Raw genomic sequence first — 26675 nt, 5'->3', positions numbered from 1 at the left:
GTTTTCCTTAATCTTCCTTAAGTGTAAACGAGCAACTGTAATGCTAGAAAAGAGAAAATGCTAGAAAAGAGAGAGTCCATAGTTTTTGTTACATCATCAATTTGTTCTGAGGATTTGGATATGCTAAGGAATTGGGATATATCAGGAAGCTCTGTCTTACAAAGCAGTCTTTTTTGGTAACACCAGATGAAGCCTGAATTTTCTAATGCAGCATAAGGGCATTTTAAATGCATTATAATGCACACATAATGCCTTAATAATTAATGCCTTTTAAAACTATATAAATGCACCATAAGTGTATCACATATACACATTAGCCAGTTTGTGAAAGTGGTATGAAAAGAAATTGGTTTCAAATTTTGCTTCAAGATCCAATATGGTTATCACATGGTCTTTTGGCTATCACTTTTCTTTTTCACTGACAAAAGTAAGATTTATCATTTGCACAGCTCCCACACTCAACACAGGAGGATGTAAACAATATTGACAAAAAAGAGAGAGAGAGATGCCAAAGCGGCGGTTTCTCATGTGCCATCCATTCACACTGCATGTTTTGACATTCAGGTCAGTTTGGACCAGAGTCTATTACCAAGTGCATTATAGGTCCCTCAAGGAATGACCCAAGAGGACACAAACTGAACGGAACACAATGTCTTCAGAAGAGTATTTAACTTTCTTGAACAGTCTGAAAGCAAACCGTTCCAGTACACTGGGAAACATGAAATTACATATTTTAGTCTGATCAGAACTATGTACAATGTAGTTTCCAAACTGCTGCTTCAAATTGAATTCCCATTCACTGGTGACCACACAATCACATGACTGGGGTATTTATTGTAAGAATAAGTGTTCTCATGAGAGTCTGGAGCAGTGATGATGTCAGCTTTCTTCCTTTGTGTCAGAATGCAGAGACTCTGAACTTCCTCTTTCCATAAACACTGCTGCCCAGAAGTACTGCGTTTACTCGTGATGTTGCATAATGTCTAACATCTGTTCCATTATATAACTTATGAGAGTACAATCTGCTAAAATGTAAAAATAATTACAGAAATGGACTCTATGGAAAAGAGGAAGGGGCAAATTTTAGTTTAGACAAAAAATATTTAGACTGAGAAAGTTCATCCAGAAATTAAAACTCTATCATTTATGCGCAATCATATTCTTGTGAAACCTATGTGATGTGTTCTTTCTTTCTTTTTATTGGAAGTCAGTGCTAACCAAGGAAGGATAATCATATGTGTCCTTGGAGCACAAAACCAGTCTTAAGTTGCTGGGGTATATTTGAACAATAGCCAAAAAATACATTGAGGGTCAATGGGTCAAAATGACCGATTTTTCTTTTATGCCAAAAATCATTAGGATATTAAGTAAAAATTATGTTCAATATTTTGTATATTTCCTACCCTAAATTTATTTCAACTTTATTCAGCAATATGCACTGCTAAGAACTTAATTTGGACAATTTTTGGATTCTTGGATTCTAGATATTAAAATAAATGTATCTCTGCGAAATATTGTCGTATCCTAACAAACCATACATCAATGGAAAGCTTATTTATTCAGCTTGCAGAGGACATATAATTCATGTTTATAATTCAAACCCTTATGTTTTGAGGTCCAGGGTCACATACAGGTTTGGAATGGGATGAGGGTGACAAAACAATGAAAAAATGTTTTTGTGTGTGAAGTAAATCACACTTTAAAATGCTTAGATATCATCGCATTAGATAAGAAAGAAAGAATAATATGCAACTTGTTTGATAAGTTCTGCCCAATGTAATGATGTGCATCTTTAAGTAAGACTTTAATTTTCAAATAGGCTACTTTTTGGGAATCAAGTACTGCATGCACAGTATAACAACTTCTTGAAGGTGTGGCTTGTGACAATACCACAAACAAGAATAAAACGGCTGCTTTCGATTGCAATGCAACTGTCAACTTCCTTTTCCATCAGCTGCAGAATGTCTAGCTGCATTTCCTTTTCTGTACATATATGGTTTTACCAGGACCGTAAACTTAACCTAGTGCAACTACTGCATTTGCAAGGAATTTAATGTTGGGAGTTTAATTAGGAGAATCTCATAAAACCTCAGGTCATGTTTCACTGTAAAATCAAATAAAGGGGGGAAACGTGAAGGGGAAAAGTTATATAGGTATTAAAAAATATTATTAGCAAGAAAAATATTCATACAAAAAAAAAAAAACAAGCAATACAGTACACGATTAATGCAAAAACTTTTATTATTAAAACTTCTTTACAAGGTTAAATTAAAATTACACATTACCCTGAACCTGGTAAAAATATTTTTACAGTCTTAAAAAAAGTGAACATTATGTATTAACATTAATCATCATAATTTACAAGGCATTGTGCTTTTCATATAAATGTATTAAATAAAACAACTTCTGAGAAACTTGGTAATTCTTCCAAAGGGTCTTGACAAATTTAAAAGACTCCATGAGCTCTTGATTCTTAGTGAAGGGGGAAAAGTGAATCCTTCAAGCTGTTTTTCTTCAGCCTAATTTCTGTGTGTGGAAGCAGAGATCACGCTTTGCTAAATGCCAGCTCTTCAGGTGATCACGTGTGTCCCGTCATCTCACATCTCTGTAAGACAGATAAGATTGTGACAGCTCAGGTCAGGGGAGTGAGGTATTATGCATGTGCAGTTATGATTCATGACCGTCACTCCGCTGATAACGGAGCATGCTGGGAGTGAGCTGTGTTAACATTATTAACATTATCGCTCTGATGGATGTTTTACTTGTTTTTGTCAAGAATAACATCATAATAAACTATAACTGAACACCAGTGTTGGGGGTAGAGCATTACAAGCAATGCATGTCACAGTATGTAATTTGATTGCTTTTTTCAAGTTACTAGTAAAGTAATGCATTCATTTACAATAACATTTCTATATAAAATAATTAATGGCATTTATTGACTGACAGTTCTCCTGTCCACGTTTTGAGAGAAATCAAGAGTAAGTGCAGAGGCGTTGTCTAGACTGAATGCAAACATGCATTTACTCATCTCACTCTCATAAATACAGACTCAGTATTCCCTAAAATTGATAAAAACAGTGCAATGCAAACGCATGATATGATGCAAAACTGCGATTATTAAATATGTTAACATAAATATATTTTATGTACTGTATGAATCCCATTTTATTAACCAATGTATTTGCTGCTGATCCAGTACAGCCATACGAATGGCAAAAATGACTTTAGATATACATAACCTTTGTTTCTGTAACATTTGCTACTGTACAGGCGTGAATCTACATTTCCTTCAGCCTGAGTCTTTCACTTTTGGTGTGAAAGGGCATTTAACACTTGTCAAAAATATAACTTGTAATATTTAAAACCAACAAGTAAGCCAAGAAACAGATTAAAAAAATAATGCAAAAGCTTTTACGGAGTAACATATGGAAGCCCGTTTGCGTCACTGAATATAAAACAAGAAAGGTAATTGCAACTATTTCTCACAATTCTGACTTTTTCTCAAAATTGCGTGATATAAAGTCACAATATCAAGTTAGAAAATCATAGTTGTGATATATAAACTAGCAATTCTGAGAAAATGCGATATTGTAATGCATAATTTTTTTAAGTAACTTTCACCAACAATGCTGAGCAAAGTTGACAAAACACTATGACTGGTGTTGATCGGTAATGCAAATTGTTTTATGTTACATTATGAACTAATAAATAGCATATTAAATTATATATAGAGAGACTAAGTTGATAGCTCACTCTGGTTCTGAGGTTTGTTACCGATATAGATCTACGAAAACAAACATTTGTGGTTGGTCAAGCATTCTGCATTTATGTCCTTGTATAGGGCATGCTTTTGGTCGTCTTTTTTTTTATCTAGATTAATAAAATATTCTCATAGCACTGATTCTACACATATTATTATGCATCACCATGCTTTCAAAAGATAGAGTTGCAAAATCTGCCGTTTATACCTGCAAGCTCTCTGTCCAGGTTTTCAATGAAGCTCTGTAGGTCACTGGTGTCCCCGAGCCTGGCTGTAAAGAGCAGAGATGGAGAAGACGTTAGCGCACAGGAATGCTCCAGACTCTGTGGACGCGCAGCTAACTGCAGAGGCATTTCCTGTGGAACATTCCACCCTGAAAGAAATGCGACCCTCTGCATTCCCTACGCACAATAAAATGCTATATTTTCAACTGGCTATAGCAAAATCTTTATTAAAAATAATAATAAACCAAGGGCGTAGTTTTGATTTTGACACTGGGGACAGTTACTTTGATCAGTAAACTGTTTGCTTTTTACATTCAGATTAACATTCAAGATTCAAGGTTTTTACTAATTTGCGTTAAATTAAAAAGGTAAACGTTATCATAAAGCCGAACTGTGTACATGCATTTTAGACACATTTTGTCCTTGCTCCATCCAGGAAATAAACACACATCCTTGAATGAGCAGGGGGTGTAGTGTGACACCTTCAGGTGCGGCCAAAACCACCGAAATTAAATGAAATGTATTTTCAGATTTACAAAACCAAATTTACCAAATTGTATGCCTTTGGTAAACATATTTAAATGATATTAAAATCATAATATGACTAAATTAGTAGTAAGGCACACAAATATAGATCCTCACTTTATATCTTTGATGTCTTACAACATTATCATATTCAATTTCCATCGTGCCAGCATTCGTGCTTATCATGCAATCCACAAACAAAGACTACAATAAGATGAGCAGAAGCAGCACACAGGGGTTAGAGCCACGCACGGAGCAGATAGGAAAAGCCATTAACTTGTTTAGTAAATGCGATGGCTATCTGTTATGTTATGTTAATACCTTTTGGGGCTGTAGTCATGCTTGGGATGTTGAGCTCCTCTTGACTGGCATTCAAGCTGTTTACCAGCGAAGCTTCGCTGCCTGAGAAGACACAATAGGATTAATGCCTGCCTCTTACATCTGAATGCAAAGGAACTACAGGGTGGTTGAGGTCCACGAGGTACTGTATATCACAAGAATATCAAAGGCTCACTAATACATTCATTCTTCCACATAATCTATTTAAGAGGATCAAAACAAAGAGAGATGTGAATCACATAAGTCAAGCCTTTGATAGCTTGAAAAAGTTGTTCAAAGAAGTGAGCTAAATACTTTTAAAAATTGGACCAAGGAACAAATCTGGAAATATGAGGAAGTTATCTCCTAGAGGTAACAAGAAACAGTATTCCTCTTTATACATATATGTATACATTATCAAGAGGCACTTTAATATTGAGTAGGCTATTCTCAATGGTTTGGCATCAAGTGTTTAAATGTTAAAGGTTTAGATGTGTACTCACAGTAGTCTGAGTCGTCTGCGTCCCTCAGTGCTGTGTGTCTCTGTACGTCTCTCAGCACATGTTCAGAGGCGTGAGGTGTGCTCAGCTCCTTCACAACATCATTAAACTCCTGCAGCAGCTCTCCCAGCTCCAGGTCCAGCTCTAAGACAAGTCACATCCTCTATTACACTCAAACACATTCGTAACTATTCATGCCTGATGTCTACATGAATGGCTGTATAAAATAGATTAATAAAATGAAGAAACTTCAGTAAGCTTAACTCCTGTTACAAAGAAGAGAAAAAAACACATTTGAAATAATGTGGCATGTGAATTTTTTTCAAAGAAAAGTTTACCTGAACAGTTTGTTGTAGACATCCTGAGGTTCTCTGTGAAGAGTGCTGGAAACTGATTCTCAAATTAATACGATGGGTTCCCATCCGATGTATATTAACTCCGCCCAGCACACAATGCGCCGACCAATCAGAGCACGGTGTGGTCTCCGTGGTTACTCTAAAGTCTGAGGTGTAAAATTCCCCCTGACGCCCATACGTGACGTCACATGTGGAACTAGAGAAAGCACGTTTCCGACCGCTTCGGTGACGTCACAGTTTTGCATCTCTAGTGGCTGTTTAAGCGACAGATACATAGTTTATCTCTAGTTTTTATGAGAGTAAGGGTAAAGTTATGGAGTGAGTTTTGGTTCTTTATTACATGCGAGAAAATAAAAGATCTGAGAGAAAAAAAAAAAGTTTGAGAGAAAAAGTTATCACACTGATAGCAAAAAAACATTTCATGAGAGAAAAAAGAATATTTGAGAGAAAAAGTTTTCATGCCAATAGCAAAAAATAATAATATTTGAGACTAAAAAAAGTTTTGACAGAAAGTATTTTCTCATAGAACATAAAAAAATATACATTTTAAATTTTTAAAATTATTTCTGAGAAAAAAAATCTCTCTCAAAATACTTTGAAAAAAACTCTCAAATATATATGTTTTGCTATCAGTGTGAAAATATTTTCTCTAAAAAAAAAAGTGTTTCTCTCGAAACGCTTTTCTTTGCTCTTGATGCAATTTCTTGCTCTCGTGTCAGGATTTTGCTTTCACTGTGAGAATTGTGTCATGGGCGGGGCCACGTTCCTATTGGCCAGTCGGGTGAGCATCGTCTTGTCTTGGGAGTCGAACTGAATCATTACACCATTGTTCGGTTCACCTGCATAGAGGCCGCCTCTGCCTTATGGATAGTTAAGTTGAGCAGTGAGCACGGACACTCCAATGTTTGGGTAAGATGATGACACACAGCTGGCTGAGCAAGTTCAGTATCACTGAAGATTAAACATTAAAAAATAGCACTCATATTCATGAATGAACGTGTATTATATTATTTGCTTGCTAATCGCTAGTAAAGCTAACCAGCCATCATGCTAGGTAAACTTGCAAACTCACCTGGTTTATACTATGTTTAAATCAAATGCCAAATTAATGTTTTGATTTAGATAGTTTCACGCCTTATTTAGTGAGTAGTGAGCTAGTTTCTGGAAGAGGTGCTAGTGAGGCCAGCAGGGGGTGCTCACCCTGTGGTCTGTGTGGGTCCTAGCGCCCCAGTGTAGTGATGGGGACGCTATACTGTCAACAAGCACCGTCCTTCGGATGAGACGTTAAACCGAGGTCCTGACTCTCTGTGGTCATTAAAAATCCCAGGATGTCTTTCGAAAAGAGTAGAGGTGTGACCTCGGCATCCTGGCTCAATTCGCCCATTGGCCTCCGACCATCATGGCCTCCTAACAATCCCCATATCTGCTGATTGGCTTCATCACTCCGTCTCCTCTCCACCAGTAAGCTGGTGTGTGGTGGGCGTTCTGGCGCACTATGGCTGCCGTCGCATCATCCAGGTGGATGCTGCACACTGGTGGTGGATGAGGAGATACCCCCTGACAATGTAAAGCGCTTTGAGTGTCTAGAAAAGCGCTATATAAATGTAACAAATTATTAATTATTATTATTCTACCTTTGCACTTGCTAGCCTCAAAGCACCTGAAGAGTAACTGCTTGTTCTTACAACCTCCCGCACAACTTTCAACTAACGTTAGTATGCATGGAAGGTGGCAACCCTACTACTAGCTAACGTTAGACAGTGATTGACATACCGTTTGAAAGATTTAAAAGAAAAAATAATTACCATGACAGTACAGGCACAAACATATTTGTGGGTTGCTAATGTAAGAGTTAGTCCTAGACCTGCAATTTACCTTGTCAGCTCTAGACCTCAGCTAGATGGTAAAAAATATTTAGAATAAGCCCCGTGTAGCTGAGTTTGCGAGCTATACATGCAGTGTAGCTAAACATGTGCAACAACCATACAAAGACTATTTTAAACAAAACTAGGTGGGACACTTTCAAACGGTATATAAATCACTGCTCACTACTCACTAAATAAGGCGTGAAACTATCTAAATCAAAACATTAATTTGGCATTTGATTTAAACATAGTATAAACCAGGTGAGTTTGCAAGTTTACCTAGCATGATGGCTGGTTAGCTTTACTAGCAATTAGCAAGCACATAATATAATACACATTCATTCATGAAAATTAGTGCTATTTTTTAATGTTTAATCTTCAGTGATACTGAACTTGCTCAGCCAGCTGTGTGTCATCATCTTACCCAAACATTGGAGTGTCCGTGCTCACTGCTCAACTTAACTATCCATAAGGCAGAGGCGGCCTCTATGCAGGTGAACCGAACAATGGTGTAATGATTCAGTTCGACTCCCAAGACAAGACGATGCTCACCCGACTGGCCAATAGGAACGTGGCCCCGCCCATGACACAATTCTCACAGTGAAAGCAAAATCCTGACAGGAGAGCAAGAAATTGCATCAAGAGCAAAGAAAAGCGTTTCGAGAGAAACACTTTTTTTTTTTTGAGAAAATATTTTCACACTGATAGCAAAAAATATATATTTGAGAGTTTTTTTCAAAGTATTTTGAGAGAGATTTTTTTTCTCAGAAATAATTTTTAAAATTTCAAATGTATATTTTTTATGTTCTATGAGAAAATACTTTCTCTCAAAACTTTTTTTAGTCTCAAATATTATTATTTTTTGCTATTGGCATGAAAACTTTTTCTCTCAAATATTCTTTTTTCTCTCATGAAATGTTTTTTTGCTATCAGTGTGATAACTTTTTCTCTCAAACTTTTTTTTTTTCTCTCAGATCTTTTATTTTCTCGCATGTAATAAAGACACATTTCTAACTCCATAAAAGTTACCATTTTAAGCTTCCGCAGTTAACTTAATTCAGTAACAACATGTTAAATAAAACATATATTAATGGTATTTCAGAGGTAACTGTGGTTAAATGGTACTTTTCATTCATTCATTCATCCATCCATTCTTTCTTTTTCTTTTTTCTTTATTTCCGTATTACATACCATAAAATACCATAAACCCCTCTGATGCTAGGAAATAATAATAGAGCAGTAAATTATATAGATATATAAGTCTGTACAAGAGTCATGTGATGTAATGTGAGCCAAAAGAGACGCTGATCAAAACAGCATTAATATAAATATAACTGTTCAGTTTGGTTTAAAATCCACAGTTACAATTCAGTACGGTTCAGAAAAGCCAAAGTGAACCATAAGACCACAGAAAGGCTATAACGACTCTATAATTGCTTTTATTATGGTTTAGCGTGTGTAAATTATCAACTCATTAAGTGCTTTTAAAGTGGGAAAATACTTCACTGCGTCCCATCTATCATTATAAAGCAATTACCCGGAAAAAAAAACGCCCTGTCAGACCAGTATTTTCCCTTTTAACCAACGGTTGAATATCGTGAGTAATCCTGAGCTGTTCACCTGTAGCGCAGGTAGATTAGGCTCCGCCCACAACACATTGCGCCAGAGTGCTTCTCATGCTCTCAGAGCTCAGCATGTTCTTGAAGAATGGACAGCTCAAAACCAGCACATAATGAAGTGGACTACACTACAGGTCAGTGATCCTGCATTATTTATATATGCAGAAAGAAAATGTTTCACTTTTCTTATGTTGACGTTGAACGCAGGTAAAGTCCACTTTAGTCAGTCTGTGTTTAATTCATATCCTGCGTGTCAGGCGCTGTTCGTGATTCAAAGGAATAGGCAGACAGCTGGATAAACATAACAGAAATGTCTAAAAGTTTAAAGAAAAAAAATCAAATACCCAAAAGGCACCAGTGAATAGGACACAAATAAATGTCCCATTACTAATAATACTTTACAACAATCAACGAATACATTTTATGTTTTATTTTAGATAAGCTAGATATAATTTTATTATGATGTAATTTTCAAGCATAACTATTCAAGCCTGTATTTAAGCATTAAATCATAATTTTATTAGTATTCACTGTCCTATATTTGCTTCCAATCCTGTTAGCAAGCTGTAAATCTGCTGCCATGTTATAGCTAATGGTGTATTTCCATTTTATTAGAAGCCTTAACCTTGGATTCTATTCATGTGTAACAGTTACAGTTTGAAGAAATCATACAATTGTATATAAAATATAAATGCAAATGATATAGCTAAACATGGTTGCAAAATGACAAACATTACATAACATGTATACAAAATAAATCTAATATTTAATTTAGTATAATAATTAAACTATGAGATTTTAAGCAGTTAACTTAACTGATGCATTGTTGGGAAAAGCAAAACAAATATTTTAGGAATTCAAGGCCAGTTTATTCATGAAATGTGCACATGCATTTGCAAGCTTAGTTGGGATTATATATTTTAATGTTAAATCTCTGGCTGCTGGAACATAAAAGTCAATAATACAGCCTGTGCAACAACATATTCAGCTGAAGAAGAAAAAAAGACTGACTTGGGAGTTGTGTGTGTGTAATCCTTAACCAACAAGTCAGAGTGGTTAAACTTTCATATGGAAAGAAGGGTGTTGCTTTCTTCCAAGCAGTAAGTCTCTTCTGTTGTTTTGTAGTGGGTGCTTCTCCTGGCATCTGCTTGGCAAACCCATAGCCGTGCTCTCCGTTTCACCGCCGTGGAGGAGCAAGAAGCAGGCGTTAAGATCGGAAGTCTAAGCACAAACTACTCACCTCCATACCGGCTCCTCGAGGAAACATACATCCGGGTGGATGAGAGCACAGGGGATCTGTTCACTACAGAGCGCATAGACAGAGAGACCTTGTGTCCATCACATCAGGATGGAGACTGTACCTTTTCAAATACCGCAGTCGTTAGTCTTAATTTTGAAGTCGTGCCAATGATCATCACTGTGGATGATATTAATGACAACGCTCCTATTTTCGAGAGGAATGAGATTCCTCTACACATACCTGAAGATGCGTCAAACGGGACCGCTTTCCCACTGGATGACCAAGCCCAGGATAAGGATACGGGCGATAATGGCGTGATACGTTACTATTTGGAAGACCCTGGTGGCTTTTTTAGCATCAGACAAGACGGGCATGAACTGGAGCTGGTGGTACAAAGGGAACTAGACCGGGAAACTCAGGAAAACCACCTCTTGGTTCTTGTAGCTGTAGATGGAGGTACAGTACCACTCAGCTCTACAGTTAATCTCAATGTAACTGTAACCGATGTTGATGACAATTGCCCGGAGTTTGACGCCGACAGTCCCATCACAGCCATTGTGCCAGCGTTAGGAGTCAAGGGCACTGCGGTGGGCCAGCTTAAAGCCACAGACAAAGACCTGGGCCTAAATGCCCAGATTGCATTTTCATTCAGCCGTCTGATGTCAGACAGGGCCAAAGCGCTCTTTCACTTGGATGGACACACAGGCCTGATCAGCTTAGCTGTTGACATGCAGGTTGACAGTCCTGAAGAGCATGCATTGAAAGTCTTTGCGAATAGCCCACTCTGCCCCCCTGTGCAAACTCAGGTAACCGTATACATGCAGCCAGCGATGAGCCAAGAGCTGACCGTAAAGATCAAGTTTGTCGCCGAGCATAAAAACCAAGTGATCATGTTACGAGAAAACGAGCCCCCCACCGTCTTGGCGCTCTTGGAGCTGGAAGACACCTCTACTGCCAAAGGTACTCTGTCCTTAGATAAAGACAGCATGCCGTTTTCTTTGAAGCCGCAAGCAGGCAGCTATTTGCTTTCAACATCAGAACCCCTCAATTTTGAGATGCGCGGCGAGTATGAGGTTACACTTATTATTTCTGATCCTCATGGCACACGCCTGCACAGAAGGGAAGTGATCAAAGTGCTGGTTGAAGATGTGAATGATAATGCCCCAAAGTTTGAACAAACACGTTATGAAAAGGACATCAAGGAGAACAACGAGCCTGGAGTGTTTCTGCTGAGAGTCCAGGCTAGCGACGCAGACAGCCAGCAGTTCGGCAAAGTAAGGTATAGGCTTACAAATGGAGGACCTTTCAGAATTGACGAAGAGTCGGGTGTGATATCGGTGGTGGAGACTTTGGATAGAGAACAGCAGGAGACGTACGTCCTGACCGTTGTGGCACGAGACGGAGGAGATCCGTCTCAGGAGGGTGCTGCTATTGTGTCTGTAAACATACTGGATCTGAATGATAATCCACCAGCCTTTCCTACCCCACATTTCTATTTCTTTGTGTCTGAGAACATTCCACAACTTTCCCAAGTTGGGAAAGTCACAGCAAGTGATAGCGATGAAGGAGAAAATGGCCGGATAGTGGATGTGCGTATTTTAAACGACAGTGTCCCTTTTGCCATAGACATGGCGCAGGGATCGCTCCGCAGTATTGCTGAAGTCGACCGCGAGAAGCAAGACCGCTTTGAGCTTCTGGTTGTAGCTGTAGACGGCGGCAGTCCGGTCCTTTCCGCTACAGCAAAAATGACCATTTTTATTGAGGATGTCAATGATAATCAACCCCAGGTCCTTCGTCCTAGCAGCAACCTCTCCTGTTTGACCATATCCCCGGCTACTCGAGCAGGAAGCATGATAACAAAGATTTACGCCATCGATGAGGACTCAGGAATGAATTCGGATATCACTTACCAAATTATTGCATCCAAGCCGGCTCTCCACAGTCCCTTCCAGATTGACCAGCACTCAGGAAACATCACTCTGGTCCAGCACCTGCGCGGCGAGGACTACGGCATGCACCACCTCTTCATAGTCGTCCGTGATGGAGGAAAGCCAGACCCCCTGCAGACCACCGTGTGGGTCAACCTGCAGGTCAACGAGACGTTGGAAACATGTCACGTGAATGCCGTTCCAGAGTACACACCACCACGACTGCCTCCTCCGATGCCTGTCATAGACCGCAGGTGTGAATCAAATGCATGGCTTGTTTTATATTGTGGCCTGTGTCTGATGGTCATCTCAGTCTGTGTTCTCCTGGCGGTCGTAGTGGTGTTCATGAAGCACAGAACGATTAAAAGGAAAGTCGAACAAAAGAACGTTTGGGAAACTGGAAATCTCTGTGAACTGAAACATTTGAACTAAAGCGAAGGCTCAGCAGACACACCAGGAAAATGTTTGTGTGAATATTACAAAAGTTTTTTTATAACCTGCTTTGGTTAGTACTTTTTTGTTAGCATTTTAATAGTAATATATTGTAGTAATGTTAGTCTGGCCTAATGTGTAACACACCTGCTTTCTTTTCCTATGATCATGTGCTTTCATCTTAGATAAAGTTAAAACAAATAAACTCTTAAAATCTTTAAAATATATAATATTTAAAGAGATGAATGCACTTAAGGACAATGCATGTTTGATTTTCTGCCAGCAACGGTGTGACGTTCAGTGAAAAGGAATGAAAATGTTTATACAGGTGCAGTCTTGCAGAAAGAAAAGTACACTTGTTTTGTTCTCATGTTTCTCCTCTAGTGAGCTGTTGTTGTGTTGGTTTTACAGGCTTTCATGGATTAGACCGATGCACACAGTCAGTACTGTCATCTAGATCGTGCAACAATCTCTCTTTTATATACAGTAGAGTTCAAGAAGAATGGCATCAAGCCTATTTGATTTTCATTGTGCACAATTGATTAAACTATTAGTTAATCCTAAACAAAATAAAGCCAAATAGCTTATAACAAATAAAGAATAGATTATAAATTCTATAAGATATATATAGATTATAAATAAGTGTACCACTGAGATGCTCTTGAGGATGAACTTGAACCTTCATCCATATCTTACCCTTACAAAAAATAAATAAATAATATATAATCATGATTGTGTACATGCATTGCACATATACATGTGAATATTTACATGTGCATATGAAGTGTATCAAATAATATAATGTATTACGTACATTATGATAAGTATACTACATTCACATATACCTGTATGTGAAAAATTCCATATGTAATTCCTTATATATTATTCAGTATGTTGTGATATAGTGAATAAATATATTATTCTGTATATTTCATAGGTACATTAGATAAATGTATTGATTGTTTTATATATATATATATATATATATATATATATATATATATATATATATATATAATAATTAATAATTATTATTATAATATAAATAATTATAATATATATATATATATATATATATGTATATATATATATATATATTTTTTTTTTTTTTTTTTTTTTTTTTTTCTATGCATAATGTTATAAAGTATAGAGCAGCCACTTTTCCAATTAATCAGTTTCGACTCTTGGTCTTTCCCTGTGAATATTATGTTTCACTCAAATAATGTCATTGTAAATGCTGTTTCATGTTGACTTCAAGGTCAAATAAACTCTAATGCCCTCTTTGTGGTTAATGGTTAAGTAAGTCAACAGATTTTCATGGTGACTAACAGTGTATGGAGTTTAAACCCCTTTTGATAGCTGATGCTGTGAAAACTCTCCTGAGAAGTGTGAGAAATATCTCAAGGATGTGTAGTAAAGGTTGGCAGACAGATGGGAGATATCACACATCTCGTACCAGCAAGTTTCCTGTCATCCAATAGTCCCTTTCTCACCACATTTGGGAGGTTCAGAGAGTCAGGTGTACTCAAGGAATGAGGAAACTGTAAATGATTCTCTGTTGAAAGCGGGTGATCTGGACTCAATGTGGACGTAAGTTAAGTTTAGAGAGAAAACCCTGCCACTTCGGGGCCTGTGCCGCCCACTGTACTGGTTTGACTATGCTCTGGAACAAAAAGAACAAAAGAAGCAGACTTGATCGGGGTTTTGTAAATGATACAAAGGAAAAAGCATGTTTAGGCAGGTCTGCTGAGCACAGGTGGAACTCGAATGCACTACCTGAAAAACAAAGAACTCAATTGCTTCAACACAATTGTCCACTCTGAAATCACTTTTTCAACAGTTAACACACAAGCTGAAACTGAAGTTCAACGACAAAAATCACGCACTTTGTTCGCAAAATGCTCCAACACTCACAAAACATGCACCATATGCAAATACTTCCATCAAACACCACAACTTATGGCCAAATATATTTATTCTTTCAATCAGTGACTACACAATGGACAACAAAATACAAAACACAGCTATCAATATGAAGTTTTTTTTTAAAAAACAAAGGAAATGTATGGGTGTGAATATATATATAACAATGAACTTCCCATTGAATGTTTTCTCTTGCAGTGTTGCAGTGCACCAGTGGAAAGACCTCCTTACATTGTAAATCCATCAAAAGCCCTCTCTCTTTACTACGTCTTTCATGTAATACATCAAAAAATGTGATGAGGCATTCTGTATTGAACTGATATTGTGTATTTGGCAAAGGACACCATCACTGGAGATGGCAGCACACATGGTGATATTGGCGCAATTGTTCCCTGAATTTCATTTGAAACTTGAGCTGTATTTTCTCCTTTACAGTAACTGCTCTTTCTCTGGCCATCTGCCACGCTCTCTCTTCCTTCCCTGCCTTTTTGCTCCATGCTTGCGAATAGCAAGACAGAGGTGAAATCTGGGATGAGGACTGATTGCTGATTGAAGAGTCGTGCAAATGAGTTTCACACAGGTCCATTAAGCCCCTTTCACACTGCACGTCGGACCCGCAATATTCCCGTAACATTGCCTGGTCGCCCTCTGTGTGAAAGCAACCACGTCCCGGAATTGATTACCGAATCGAACCCGGGTCGGGGACATAGTAACATTGCGGTAATCGATCCGGAACGAGCGCTGTGTGAACAAAAGCCAGATCTAATTCGGTATCGAAGTGATGACGCGCGTTATCGCGCGACTCTTTTACCGGCTGTTTTGAAGGAAGATCAACATTCGCGACGAAAACATATGTGCAAACTGTAATGAAGCAGAGATCAGTTAGTTCCTCACTTTCCGCGCTGACGCAGAGATTGTTTGCTTGCTTCAGTTAAAGTATAACGTGCCTAGCGTTGTCGACTCGTACATTACACGTCACGCGCTGATGTCACGTGTCGTTACGGGATCTTCAGGGGTTGTGTGTGAAAGCACGCACATATACCGGGTCATCACTGGCAGTGTGAAAGTGCCAAATCTAGCGACCAGGGAACAATTACAGGAACGCTTACCCCCTGTATTTGCCGGAATGGCAGTGTGAAAGGGGCTTTAGAGATTCATCATTATGCATCTCTATCTGTCAGCTGTGAACAGATGTGTTCCTTTTGTTCAACACAGTGAACCCAATCGAGTTTGGGGTCTTCCAATGAGATGTGTTTTGTCAAAGGTGTGAAAAATGTGTGAAATAAAATAAAAAAGTGTTCAGAAGACTTCTGCTGTGTTAAGAATGCGATGAAGATCATCAAGTGGATCCCAGTTTCACTAACAGTGTCTTCAAAAATGAGAAAAACTGTCATCTTTTGAGAAAACACTGGTATGTTTCTATGCAGTTTACAAAAATAAATAAAAGGTTACAGGTTATACAGGTTTTTGATCCTTCAACTTTTTTACAGCCAATGAAAGCTACATACTGAATAGTGTGATAAAGTAGTTGTATGTTTGTACACTTTTGATCTGTTCCAGTAATAGTAATAGTTCAAATACGTCCCAAGCTTTTATTTTCTAAGATCGTAGAGTTACACGTACTTAAAAAGTTTCAGTAATAACAACAGAATCATAAATTATTTCATGTTGCAAGGTGTGTGTGCGTGTGTGTGTGTGCGTGTGTGTGTGTGTGCGTGCGTGCGTGTGTGTGTGTGTGTGTGTGTGTGTGTGTGTGTGTGTGTGTGTGTATGTGTGTGTGTGTGTGTGAACACTAGAGGTCAGCAGTGAGTCATAGGTCGTATGGATCAATAAAGAGCAAGATTTTAACTCATTAGCCATATCTAACTTACATAGTTTTTAGTTTCACCTTAGACAAACTTGTATCAAACTACAGTTTCAGTAACTAAAACTACAAACTCATTTTAATTTCCTTTAAAAGCCATCCACATGGTCACAGAATGGGATTATTTCTCACTTGTTTATAAATGAAAGTGGCCTGTAACTCTTTAACAGACTCTTTAATCAGTGACACTTATTTGGAGTGAACATTTGGGTCTGTTTCTGCATCGTGACCCCGTCGGTCTGCTCCTGAGGCGTTCGAGCAGGCATTGAAAAGACACATTGTCTCTTAAGGCTGGGCTGGAGTCTTCAGCTGTGTTCACTGTGTAGGAGACGGAGAGAGAGCAGGACACTGAAGCACATCTGCTGCCTACAGACATGGGTAAGTACAGCACTTTTACTGAGTTTTCAGCAATTCTGTATATCATTTGAAAAATGTGTTTAATTTGACCTGTAGCTTGATAAACTAGTGCAAAGAAAGCTGAGCTTGGCATATGAAGAGACAGTGAATCACTGCAGTTGATACTTAACATCCCAGAAAGTGTGTCTGCAGTGAAATGAAAACTAACTTTGCTTCTAGTCATTGTTTTAGCTCAGTGTCTTTTAATCATCTAGTGTTCGGAGGATTTTTAGAGAAGCCATGTGTCCTTTCAGAGAAGCCACAGGTGTAGATCGTCTCACCTCCACAGTGTCTCAGTACTTTTTGTCCTAGTTTATATTTAAGACTTTTTTTTAACCAACTATGACTCATTCCCTTTTTAGGATTACATGCAGTTCATGCAAACATGCAATTTTTGATAGAAGTGTATTATTTGTATCAAATCTGCATTCATTCGATCAAAACTGCAACTGAAATTGTAATGTTGTGAAATATTATTAGAGTTAAATATGTTAACTATTTTAACATTTCTTAAAGTGTAAATAATTTATTTGAAAATGAATTTTCAGCTGCCATTACTGCAGTTGTGATGCACTTAACTTTATATAACATGCTACTGCTGACATGCAGTACATTAAAAACTATCATTAGTAAAAAATAAAAGATGTAAACAAAACATCGTAAATAAACCAGATATAAATCAAACAGTTTGATCCCAAGGGGATTTTAACCATCAGCATTCCGTCGATGCACTCCATCCCAAATCTTCCCCCTTTATTCACAGTTGTTCCTCCCCGTGCTCATTTCAGTCGGTCTGTAGGGGGCTGAGGTGGCACCGGCTCTTTGTTTGCTTGTCTTTGCTGGCCCTCGTATTGCATCCAGACAAAGGCTATTGTCAGTGCAGCCACAAAAAGACACTCTGGCTCTTGGTCCTCCTTATTTTCTCACACTCTTCATGCCGTGGTACCGAGACGCTCCGTGGCCATCCCCCTCAGCAGCACATGATACGGATGGAGAAGAATGTCCACCCAGACTCACACACTTAGCTGCAGCTGCCGCTTTGTTGCAGTGGCTCATTGCAGTGTTTCGGATTTGGCACATGTGAATGGATTGTGAATAGACGTCTATGACAGTATGAGCTTGTTATATTGTTTTGGATTTGAATAAGCACTGTTTGCAGTGTATATTGTTACAAAAATGGTGTGCACGTGATGTATTTCACGGTGTGCATGAATCTGGTTCCCAGCGGCAAAAGTTTTGAGAACCTTCTCCTTAGTCAACAACCGTATAAATAAACTAGATTTATGTTTTTCTGTTGAAAATGTGAGAAGTGAGAAGTGGTTGCCAGGTTGCACTTTCAAAGTGGTTATTTCCTACACCAAAGCTGAATTCTTATGGTCATTGGTTTGTTTAAATTACTAACTATGAGCAACCGTATAAATGCTTCCCTTAGCAGACACTACTAATTATACTAGCCTAACTATCTTGGGGAGTCTATGGCACCAGTGCTCAGAAACTTTTACACTCTTGGGAATTTTTACATCAAATTTAGTGACTTTCTCATTGTTGCTGAGACACACACGTATATTTTATATGTAAATGAGAACAGTTTAATTTGATTTTATTAAAATATGAAAAGGCTGTATAAACAGGAAACAAATTTGAAAGGCTGATGTGACGTGATGAGGCTTTAAGCTACTTTTTATTGAATGCATTTGGTAACATTGCTCTTGCTGCATTTTATCCAGTTGAGTTTTATTTTATAGTACTTATGACAAACCATGTTTTATTTATGTAATTTGGCCCCAGTGTTATGCTCGATTGAGCATGACATCAAGAAATTTTTTCATTTTTATTTTTTGAGCCCCAGTGAGCAGCGACAAATATTGGGAAAAAAAAAAGCCTGCGTCAGTAGTGCGTCAGTGGGTCGAAAGAACCAGACTCCTCTAACTCTGGCAACAAAATAATGTCATATGACAATAATATACAGCTGTAGCAATAATAAATAGTCATGTTCAGTTAAACAGGGAACATCTTTCAATGCATTATTAAAGAAGTAAAGTAAAAGTATTCTAAGATGCTGTTCATATTCTGTCAGGCAAAGATGATCATGTGCATTTGTTGAGATTTTATCAGACATGGCTGCAGTACTGGGTTATGAAAGTGTTGTGTGAAAGCTTGGCTGAAGAGATCTGTACTTAATCTAAAAACATTTTCAGGAAGGTTTGTCCAAAGTTGAGATGCCAAATGCAAAAAAAAAATACATGTAATCCTCCTTTTTTGGGATCTATAGCAATAGATAGTACTAGATGCTGTATTTTGACATCGAATATAGAATAGCATAGAATACTTGATGCTGGACTTTAAGAAACCACTTTTGATATGATCACATTTTCTGGACCTGGTAAGAAGTCTTGCCAGCTGCATTTTGATCTGTTTTTACAGCCAACAGGTAATGCATTTTAATAATTGAGTCTTAAGACCAGGAATGCATGAGTGTTTCAGCATCTGAAATGGGTAAGATGTTGGTATTTGGTGACTGGAGAGGAGAGTTGCTGTTCAATACAACATGCAAGACTTAAAGGAATAAACTGTTAACTTTGATAATTTAAAAATGTCATCTTGTGTAGAGGAGATGTAGAGCTAAGTACTCTGATCAGCATAAGTGTAAGTTAATCGTGTTTAATTAAAATAATATTTGGCTGCATGTATAAGGAAAACAGCAGAGGGACTAATATAGAGCCTTGTGGCATGTCTTATATGCATTTTCTAAATGTCTGATATGGTAAATCATCAGAAAATGAGAGAAACTAATCCTTCATATGCTTTTGTTATGAATCTCAGGTTGTTATGAATGCTGTATGCGTTGTCTGGGAGGAGTGCCGTACATCTCTCTGGTGGCCACTCTGCTGTGTTTCTCTGGCATTGCTCTGTTCTGCGGCTGTGGACATCAGGCTCTGACAGAAAGCGAAAGAATTATCGAGACTTACTTCGCCCGTGACCATCAGGACTACATCACCCTAGCGTACCTGTGTGTGCCAGTAGCAACTCACACATCACTGATGTTCAATCCAGATGAATCTACTTCAATTTTTTTATTTACCCAAAATCTTAAGCTTCACAAGAAAAAATAATATGAAATGGCATGTTTGAATAAAGCTTTTTAAGGTGCCGAAAGGGAATTTGTGCTTTGAACGATCAGGTATCTTTTTATTACAAATATGTCTTTCTCTCTTTCCTGTAGTATTGAGTATTTTCAGTACATCATCTATGGCCTGGCCTCCTTCTTCTTCCTGTACTGTGTAATCCTGCTGGCTGAAGGCTTTTACACCACCAGTGCAGCACGGCAGTCATTCGGAGAATTTCGTAGCACAGTTTGTGGTCGCTGTCTCAGCACAACGGTGAGTGCAAGTTTCACTTTGCATTGGCTACTTTGCAAAATGTTGTACCCTCATGTTTTTACAAACACATATGTATTCCTCTCTTCCTTTAACCAAAAATGGAAATCTGAAGGAATATGAATGTTGCTCATTTCCATAAGTTGAACGTAATTGTCAAGATTTCAAATCTTGGCAGCCTCTGGTAACGTTCACTTAATATTTTTGCCTCTGATGCAGCATTCATACCTCATTTGCACTTCCACATATATTCAAAATTGGTGCATTGTATTCGGTTTAAAGGAAACATGAACTGCCTTTTTGATTGTTATACTACTATACAGATTCAATGAGTTACGTGGGTCAATGTTTTCTACAACTTGGCACTTCACAGCATCTTGTTGTCTTCAGAGCCATCTTTATCGTTTGGTTTCTACGTAGACCTGCGCATCGCCTCTCTCGTAAACTACTTGCCTGAATCAGTGGGCGGGGCTAAAAAGGTAGTGCTGTAGGATCAGTGGGTGGGGCTACAGACAGTGATGTAGAATTGGTGGGTGGGGCTATACAGGCAGCGATGTAGAAGCAGGCGTTGATCATCATCTGCGGAGGCGGTGCTTATCCACACTATTAAATCATAAATTGACACATTCCACAAGCTGTCCTTTCAGCAGACTGCTTTCAATATACGCTGTTTTTAGACTAACGGGAAGGTATTTGAGTTCTGAAACCTGTAACAGAATAGAAAAGTTTTTATAGCACAATGACCTCTTATATAAGCTAATTTAATGTTGTTCCATTTGGTTAACATCGTGAAATTCATCTTTTGACTGCATAAATTTTTTTTTTTTTCTTTTGTGTGGACTATTCATTTAAAATAAAATGCATCAAACCGATAAATGCATTATGTTTTCATCAGTTCATCGTGATCACGTATTTCCTGGTTGTGGTCTGGTTACTGGTGTTCTCCCTCTCTGCCCTTCCTGTCTACTTTTTCTACAACATGGCAAACACCTGTCACACTATCAACATCCTCTCTGAGACACCCTCCAGCATCAACCAGCTGTGCATTGATGCCAGACAGTATGGTAATACATTCATCACATCTTTTCTGTCTCTTGACAGCTCAGAGATTTGATATCACTGCTCTGTAACATTTATTAAAGTCTGATGTCTTTTGAAGTGTCCCGATGTTCAGATATTTTCAGGAAAGAGGTACATGAGTACGCACACTTATACTTTGGCAAGTTTGATTTCGTGTATTTTTTTGCATTCTGAAATGGGTGAGATCACAATACAAGGCACACTTTAAATTAATTTTGGATATGTCTGCATACGTTTCTGGCCTTACGATGTTAAACTCTCTGTTCTCTTAATTTGGTGTCATTTAAACTGACACAATTTTTTTTTTTTAAATCATTGTGCCTTGATCTTTGTCATGCGGTTACATTGTGTTTTATGTCTGTGCATCCCTAAGGTTTACTTCCATGGAGTGCAGTACCAGGAAAGGCTTGTGGGATGACCCTGTCTAACGTCTGCAAGACAAGAGAGGTAAGACGTGGCCCTGGGCGACGTACGATTCAATGTCTTCATATAATTCTTTAGAAAACCTTCCTCAAAGCCTTGTCAAATCCAAAGCCAAGACCAGCCATTCACGCTGCACAGTGAGTGTTTAGGATGTCACGTTCCTGACTTGTTTTTCAGTTTTTCCTGACCTATGATCTCTACATCGCTGCCTTCGCTGGAGCGGGGATGACGGTCTTGGCTCTGGTGAGTGTCCAGAACAGAAGACCATCACACTGTGTTCTCATGACGCCATTCCCGTAGGTGTCAAGGAATTCTGTTGCTGCATTTGTTAACCTCTTCTTGGGATTTATTGCTGTCAGTTGTGGTTAGAAAATTATGAGAACTGTATTTTTCAGCAATTCAACAATTTTCATTAAGCTAGACTCCCTCAACCTCACTGTAGCTCCCTAACAACAGCGCGAAAGATCCTAGCAAGACTGTGAATAACTTAGCAATGTCAAATCAGTGCTGTTGACATCTTAACAACAACTTTATAATCACACAGAACAACCTAGAAATTGTGTAGTAATGGAGTAAAATAAAAAAGCAGTCAGAATATCTTAGCAATTTCTTGCAAACCATTTGTACTTAGTGCATAGCAATGTGGTAAATTACAACTATATTGTAACACTTGAATAATCACACAGTGAGATGAAAACCTGTGTTGGGGGTAAGAACATGATGCTTACTGTAGTTCTAGACTAAATGTGAACATGCATTTATTCATCTCGCTTGCACAGAAACAGATTCAGTATTCCTACCCAGATATTTAAAGTTTGACAGACTAAAACGCTTAAATACTCATGTCAAATGATCTTTGAAAACGAACCCAGTATAGTCGCACAGCATCGTCTTTTAGTTTCAATCTTTCTGAAAATCCAGCATCAAATTGTGTCTTGTTTGTAAACGAATCTGCTGTAAAAAATTAAGTGAACAAAGGACTTGGCACTGTAAAGCATCTTGTTATCTTCTGAACCATCTTTATCGTTTGGTTTCTGCGTAAACCTCCATTTGCGCTCTCATAAACACCACCTGCGCGAATTAGTGGGCGGGGCTAAACAGGTAGTTATGTAGAATCGGTGGGCGGGGCTTAACAGGTAGTGATGTAGAATCGGTGGGCGGGGCTAAACATGTAGTGGTGTTGAATCTGTGGGCGGGGCTAAACAGGTAGTTATGTAGAACCGGTGGGCGGGGCTAAACAGGTAGTGATGTAGAATCGGTGCACCAACTACATAGCAATGTCTGATGTTTTTTTTTTTATGGGTTAAAAACCACTCACAACATTATAGCAAAACCCTAGTAGCGACATTATAATAATGTTAAAAAGCAGTTAAAGTAAAAGCATAGTAATGCCTTGACAACCACCTACAACACCCTAGCACTGTGGGTTTGGTCTTCACAGGGAAAACACCACAGCTTTCTGATTAGTCTCTGGTCACTGGGTCACATGTATTATTTTGTGTTTCTGTCTTTCTCTCTTCAGCTCACATACACCGTGTCAACCACCTATAACTTTGCGGTTCTGCGGTATCTGGGAAGGAAAGGCATCAGTCCGCGCTGTTAATGGATGTCCTTCAATAACAGCACCATATTGGAGCACTTTAGATATTCTCATCCTCTTCTTTTCACCAAACACAATTTCCTGACATTATTTTGGATTTTTTGGGGATTTCCAAACAGTGTTTGCAATCCTTGCTCCAGACTGTCTTTCATCTGATTTTTCTACCTTTACATTGCTCCTGGAAATATTCTTTCTTCAAGTCCTCTGGGATGTTATAACTGTGCTAATGTAACAAAGCATTATGTAACAGCATTGGGTGTGTAACAGATTCTTTGTATATTTTATCTTGTAGTTTGGTCACAAAAGCCTGTTGCAACTTAAATGAGTTGCGATTTCTAGACAGCTTATTTCCTACGCTGCAAAAACAGATTTTCTTTCTCAGTATTTTTGCCTTGTTTTTTTGTCAATACTGTACAATTACTCAAGAAGCAGAATGACTGAAAGGGGATAGTTCACCCAGAAAAAAAATTTGGTCTTTAATTACTCACCCTTATGTTTTTCTAAAGCCTTAAGACCTTCGTTCATCTTCAGAACACACATTAAGATATTTTTGATGAAGTCCGAGAGCTTTCTGACTCTGCATAGACAGCAGTGCAACTGAAATGTTCCCAGACCCAGAAATGTAGTAAAGACATCAGTAAAATAGTCAATGTGACATTAGTGGTTAAACTGTATATTTACAGAGCTACAAAAGTACTTTTTGTGTGCAAAAAAGAAAAAGTGTGCAACATTTCTTCTCCTCTAAATCATGTCTTCCATCATTATCGAGAGCACCTCTGCATGAAAACAATGCAAACATGCATCCATAATAGAGGAAGACATTATTATTTGGAGAAGAATTGTCAAATAAAGTCATTATTTTTGTTTCCTTTGCACACAAAAAGTATTGTTGTAACTTTGTAAAATTACAGTTGAGCCACCGATGTCACATGGACTGTTTTTCTGATGTCTTTAATACGTTTCTGTGTCTGGGAACATTTCAGTTGCACTGATGTCTATGCAGAGTCACAGAGCTCTCGGATTTCATCAAAAATATGAATTACCAATATCTTAATATGTTGATTATTCAAGAATGTTTAGATATTTGTACTAGAAAACAGAGTAAAATGACTATAATTCAGCAGTACACAACCTGTACAGATAGCGTTCACAATGAAAACTTCAATTACGACCAATAGCAAGCTTCTTCTGCCACGATTATTTAATTGACTCAAAGAAAAACCTTTTTTTTTTCTTATAAGTTACAATATTGAGGTGAGGTTCTAGTGCCAACAACACTTGAAGGCAGCTATAAATCTTTAATTAGATTTGAGAATGCATTCATTTTTGTTTTTAGAAATCTGATAGTATAGTTTGAGTTTTACTTTCTGTATCTGCTTTCAAATACCTAATCATATATTTGTTTACAGCTATTATACGAGTCCATTAAAACCATCTGGTCTATCCGTAAGTGTAATGACTTGCAGATTGGACCAAATATATTCTGGTTTCAGAAAATAAAAGTACAAATAATAACTGGGTAGAACTACCAATTCAATCAGATCATTAGATGCTTAAAAGAATCTGAAGGGGGTGATGGCTGGTTTCCTTGGTGACCATCCCTCACATCTGGTTGCCATGGAGAGAGACAGCCACTTGTGCTGTGTTCTTGTGACCCCAGAACTTTTTTTCTCACCGCCTCTTAAAAGGACTGAGAAAAGCCCGAACAATGGATGAGCCCCTCTTTGTTTAGAGGACAGTCCCGGCACAAACCCATGCTAGGGGTCAGTGTACGCCTCAAGATATCGCCCAATGACAAAGAGGCTTCTGGGACTTTCCAGCTGCTTGAATAAAAGGCTTTCTGTGACTGGTGCACATAGTTTCGTGGCTGGGATCTTTCACTAAAAATGAAGAGCAAAAGACATTTCGGTAGAAAACAATGATGGAAAAAGGCAGCCGTAGCTTAATTTTGCTTGTTTTCTATAGATTATTTTTTTTCTACAAAAAGTAACTAATTCAGGATGTTTTAATTGGATTATTTCATCCTGAGCATTTCTTATGAATAATGCATGTCGGATGCGTTTGGTGAAAGCAAGTTATTAGTGTAGACTGAGAGCAGTAGTTGACCTGAATAGTTCACGAATGAAAGCATAACTTTTTTACTCGCACGTACGTCGTTCCAAACCCGAATCGCTTCACTAAAGGTAACACGTGTGACTAGTGCACGACATTCAGAGTCTTCTGAAGACACGCGACTGAAATTGAATTTGCCGTCCCTTGAAAAACAAGCCTTTCATCGTTTGTTCTTCCTCGTATTCAAATTTAACTCATTTGTATTAAACCTTTTACAATACACCATAGAAGACTTTAGATGTGGCGCACAAAGACTGCAAATATGATGCTTTTCTCTTCGTATAGAGCATTTTCTATCATTGAAGAGCAGCATGAACATTTTTTAAAATATCTTCTTTTTCTTACACGGCTGGAATTTGGAGGTTTGGAGCAATGTGAAATGAGTTTTCATTGATTGTAACTCTTAATTATCAGGAGATTGTTGTAGTTATTGTATAACACTTTTTTTCTTTTGCTAAATTTCCAATTAATAATGTTTGATTCATCAGATGGCTTATTCCATTGGTTTGTTATTAGCACTAACAGTATTTCTTAGATTTGTTCCAGCTCAGGTCTGTTATTTTAACCTGCTGCTCGGCTGCACAGTTTGTTGGTGTAAAAGCTGAAGTTTAGCAGGAAATAAAGGTCAGTGTCTTTCACCGGTGACTCATGTGTTTTGTTATTCATAGATCCACTGTCCACTGCATCTAGCCGCATGGCAGCTTGTTTTCAGAGAGCGTCATCGCAGAGAGGAGGAGGAGAGGAGGCTGCACACGCTCTTCGGCCGAGCGTTCAGCGAGCACAGAGGAAGTCTCTGTTCTCCGTATGTGCTTCACACAGCTGACGTGTGACGTGTGCACGCTTTCTGACCACTCAGAGTGGTTTGGAGAATACCGGAACCATTGATTTGATGTTATGAAATAAACACTATATTTCAGTTATGACGTTTATGTTACATTACCTGGCTAAACAGGAAAGAGCATTTTGTTTAACATGTTGAAAACTATGACGGTAATACAAGTTAAACCAAATCTGACTCATAAACCACACAATATGATCGCTGTTGCAGTTTGTTTATTCATCGCATTGGATTCTCGCAAAGTAAATTTGCAAGCGAAGGAAGTCTCCACGTCCATAAATATTGGACTGGA

The 26675-nt window shown here is 38.2% G+C and overlaps 3 protein-coding genes across 4 annotated transcripts; 2 read left to right on the top strand and 1 right to left on the bottom strand.

The window, feature by feature from the left end:
• Positions 1-2223: 2223 nt before the first annotated feature.
• Positions 2224-5835, bottom strand: LOC127970966 (regulator of cell cycle RGCC). The gene is made up of 5 exons (XM_052573681.1): positions 5669-5835; positions 5334-5474; positions 4834-4914; positions 3972-4034; positions 2224-2605 (listed from the first exon to the last, which is right to left on the bottom strand). Exons 1-5 carry the CDS (start codon positions 5688-5690, stop codon positions 2598-2600), a joined length of 315 nt encoding a protein of 104 aa, XP_052429641.1. The 5' UTR covers positions 5691-5835; the 3' UTR covers positions 2224-2597.
• Positions 5836-9145: 3310 nt separating this feature from the next.
• LOC127971144 (protocadherin-20-like) lies at positions 9146-13640 on the top strand. Its single transcript, XM_052573956.1, has 2 exons — positions 9146-9304; positions 10296-13640. Exons 1-2 carry the CDS (start codon positions 9284-9286, stop codon positions 12768-12770), a joined length of 2496 nt encoding a protein of 831 aa, XP_052429916.1. The 5' UTR covers positions 9146-9283; the 3' UTR covers positions 12771-13640.
• A 2899-nt stretch (positions 13641-16539) lies between these two features.
• Positions 16540-26581, top strand: LOC127971340 (myelin proteolipid protein). 2 transcript variants are annotated; one of them, XM_052574249.1, is made up of 7 exons: positions 16540-16935; positions 19777-19963; positions 20177-20333; positions 21226-21394; positions 21784-21857; positions 22011-22076; positions 26214-26581. In XM_052574249.1, the coding sequence occupies exons 1-7, from the start codon at positions 16932-16934 to the stop codon at positions 26373-26375; spliced, it is 819 nt and encodes a 272-aa protein (XP_052430209.1). In that variant the 5' UTR covers positions 16540-16931; the 3' UTR covers positions 26376-26581. The 2 variants fall into 2 exon arrangements, with proteins under 2 accessions (XP_052430209.1, XP_052430210.1); XM_052574250.1 differs by lacking the exon at positions 26214-26581 and adding an exon at positions 23356-26183 and having other exon boundaries at positions 16541-16935.
• The last annotated feature ends 94 nt before the right edge of the window (positions 26582-26675 follow it).

The sequence above is a fragment of the Carassius gibelio genome, chromosome B14, assembly GCF_023724105.1.
Source record: "Carassius gibelio isolate Cgi1373 ecotype wild population from Czech Republic chromosome B14, carGib1.2-hapl.c, whole genome shotgun sequence".
NCBI classification, from domain to species: domain Eukaryota; kingdom Metazoa; phylum Chordata; class Actinopteri; order Cypriniformes; family Cyprinidae; genus Carassius; species Carassius gibelio.
The sequence above is the reverse complement of the archived record's forward strand: the minus strand, read 5'-3'. Positions and strand labels throughout refer to the sequence as shown.

Bases quoted from the DNA above. Each gene is read 5' to 3' on its own strand.
- LOC127970966 (XM_052573681.1), bottom strand. From the start codon at position 5,690: ATGTCTACAACAAACTGTTCAG. The intron at 5,475-5,668 runs GTAAACTTTTCT...GACTTGTCTTAG, and splicing joins GTCTACAACAAACTGTTCAG to AGCTGGACCTGGAGCTGGGA. The intron at 4,035-4,833 runs GTATTAACATAA...TGCTCTTTACAG, and splicing joins CATGACTACAGCCCCAAAAG to CCAGGCTCGGGGACACCAGT.
- LOC127971144 (XM_052573956.1), top strand. From the start codon at position 9,284: ATGAAGTGGACTACACTACAG. The intron at 9,305-10,295 runs GTCAGTGATCCT...GTTGTTTTGTAG, and splicing joins TGAAGTGGACTACACTACAG to TGGGTGCTTCTCCTGGCATC.
- LOC127971340 (XM_052574249.1), top strand. The intron at 20,334-21,225 runs GTGAGTGCAAGT...TGTTTTCATCAG, and splicing joins GTCGCTGTCTCAGCACAACG to TTCATCGTGATCACGTATTT. The intron at 21,858-22,010 runs GTAAGACGTGGC...CTTGTTTTTCAG, and splicing joins ACGTCTGCAAGACAAGAGAG to TTTTTCCTGACCTATGATCT.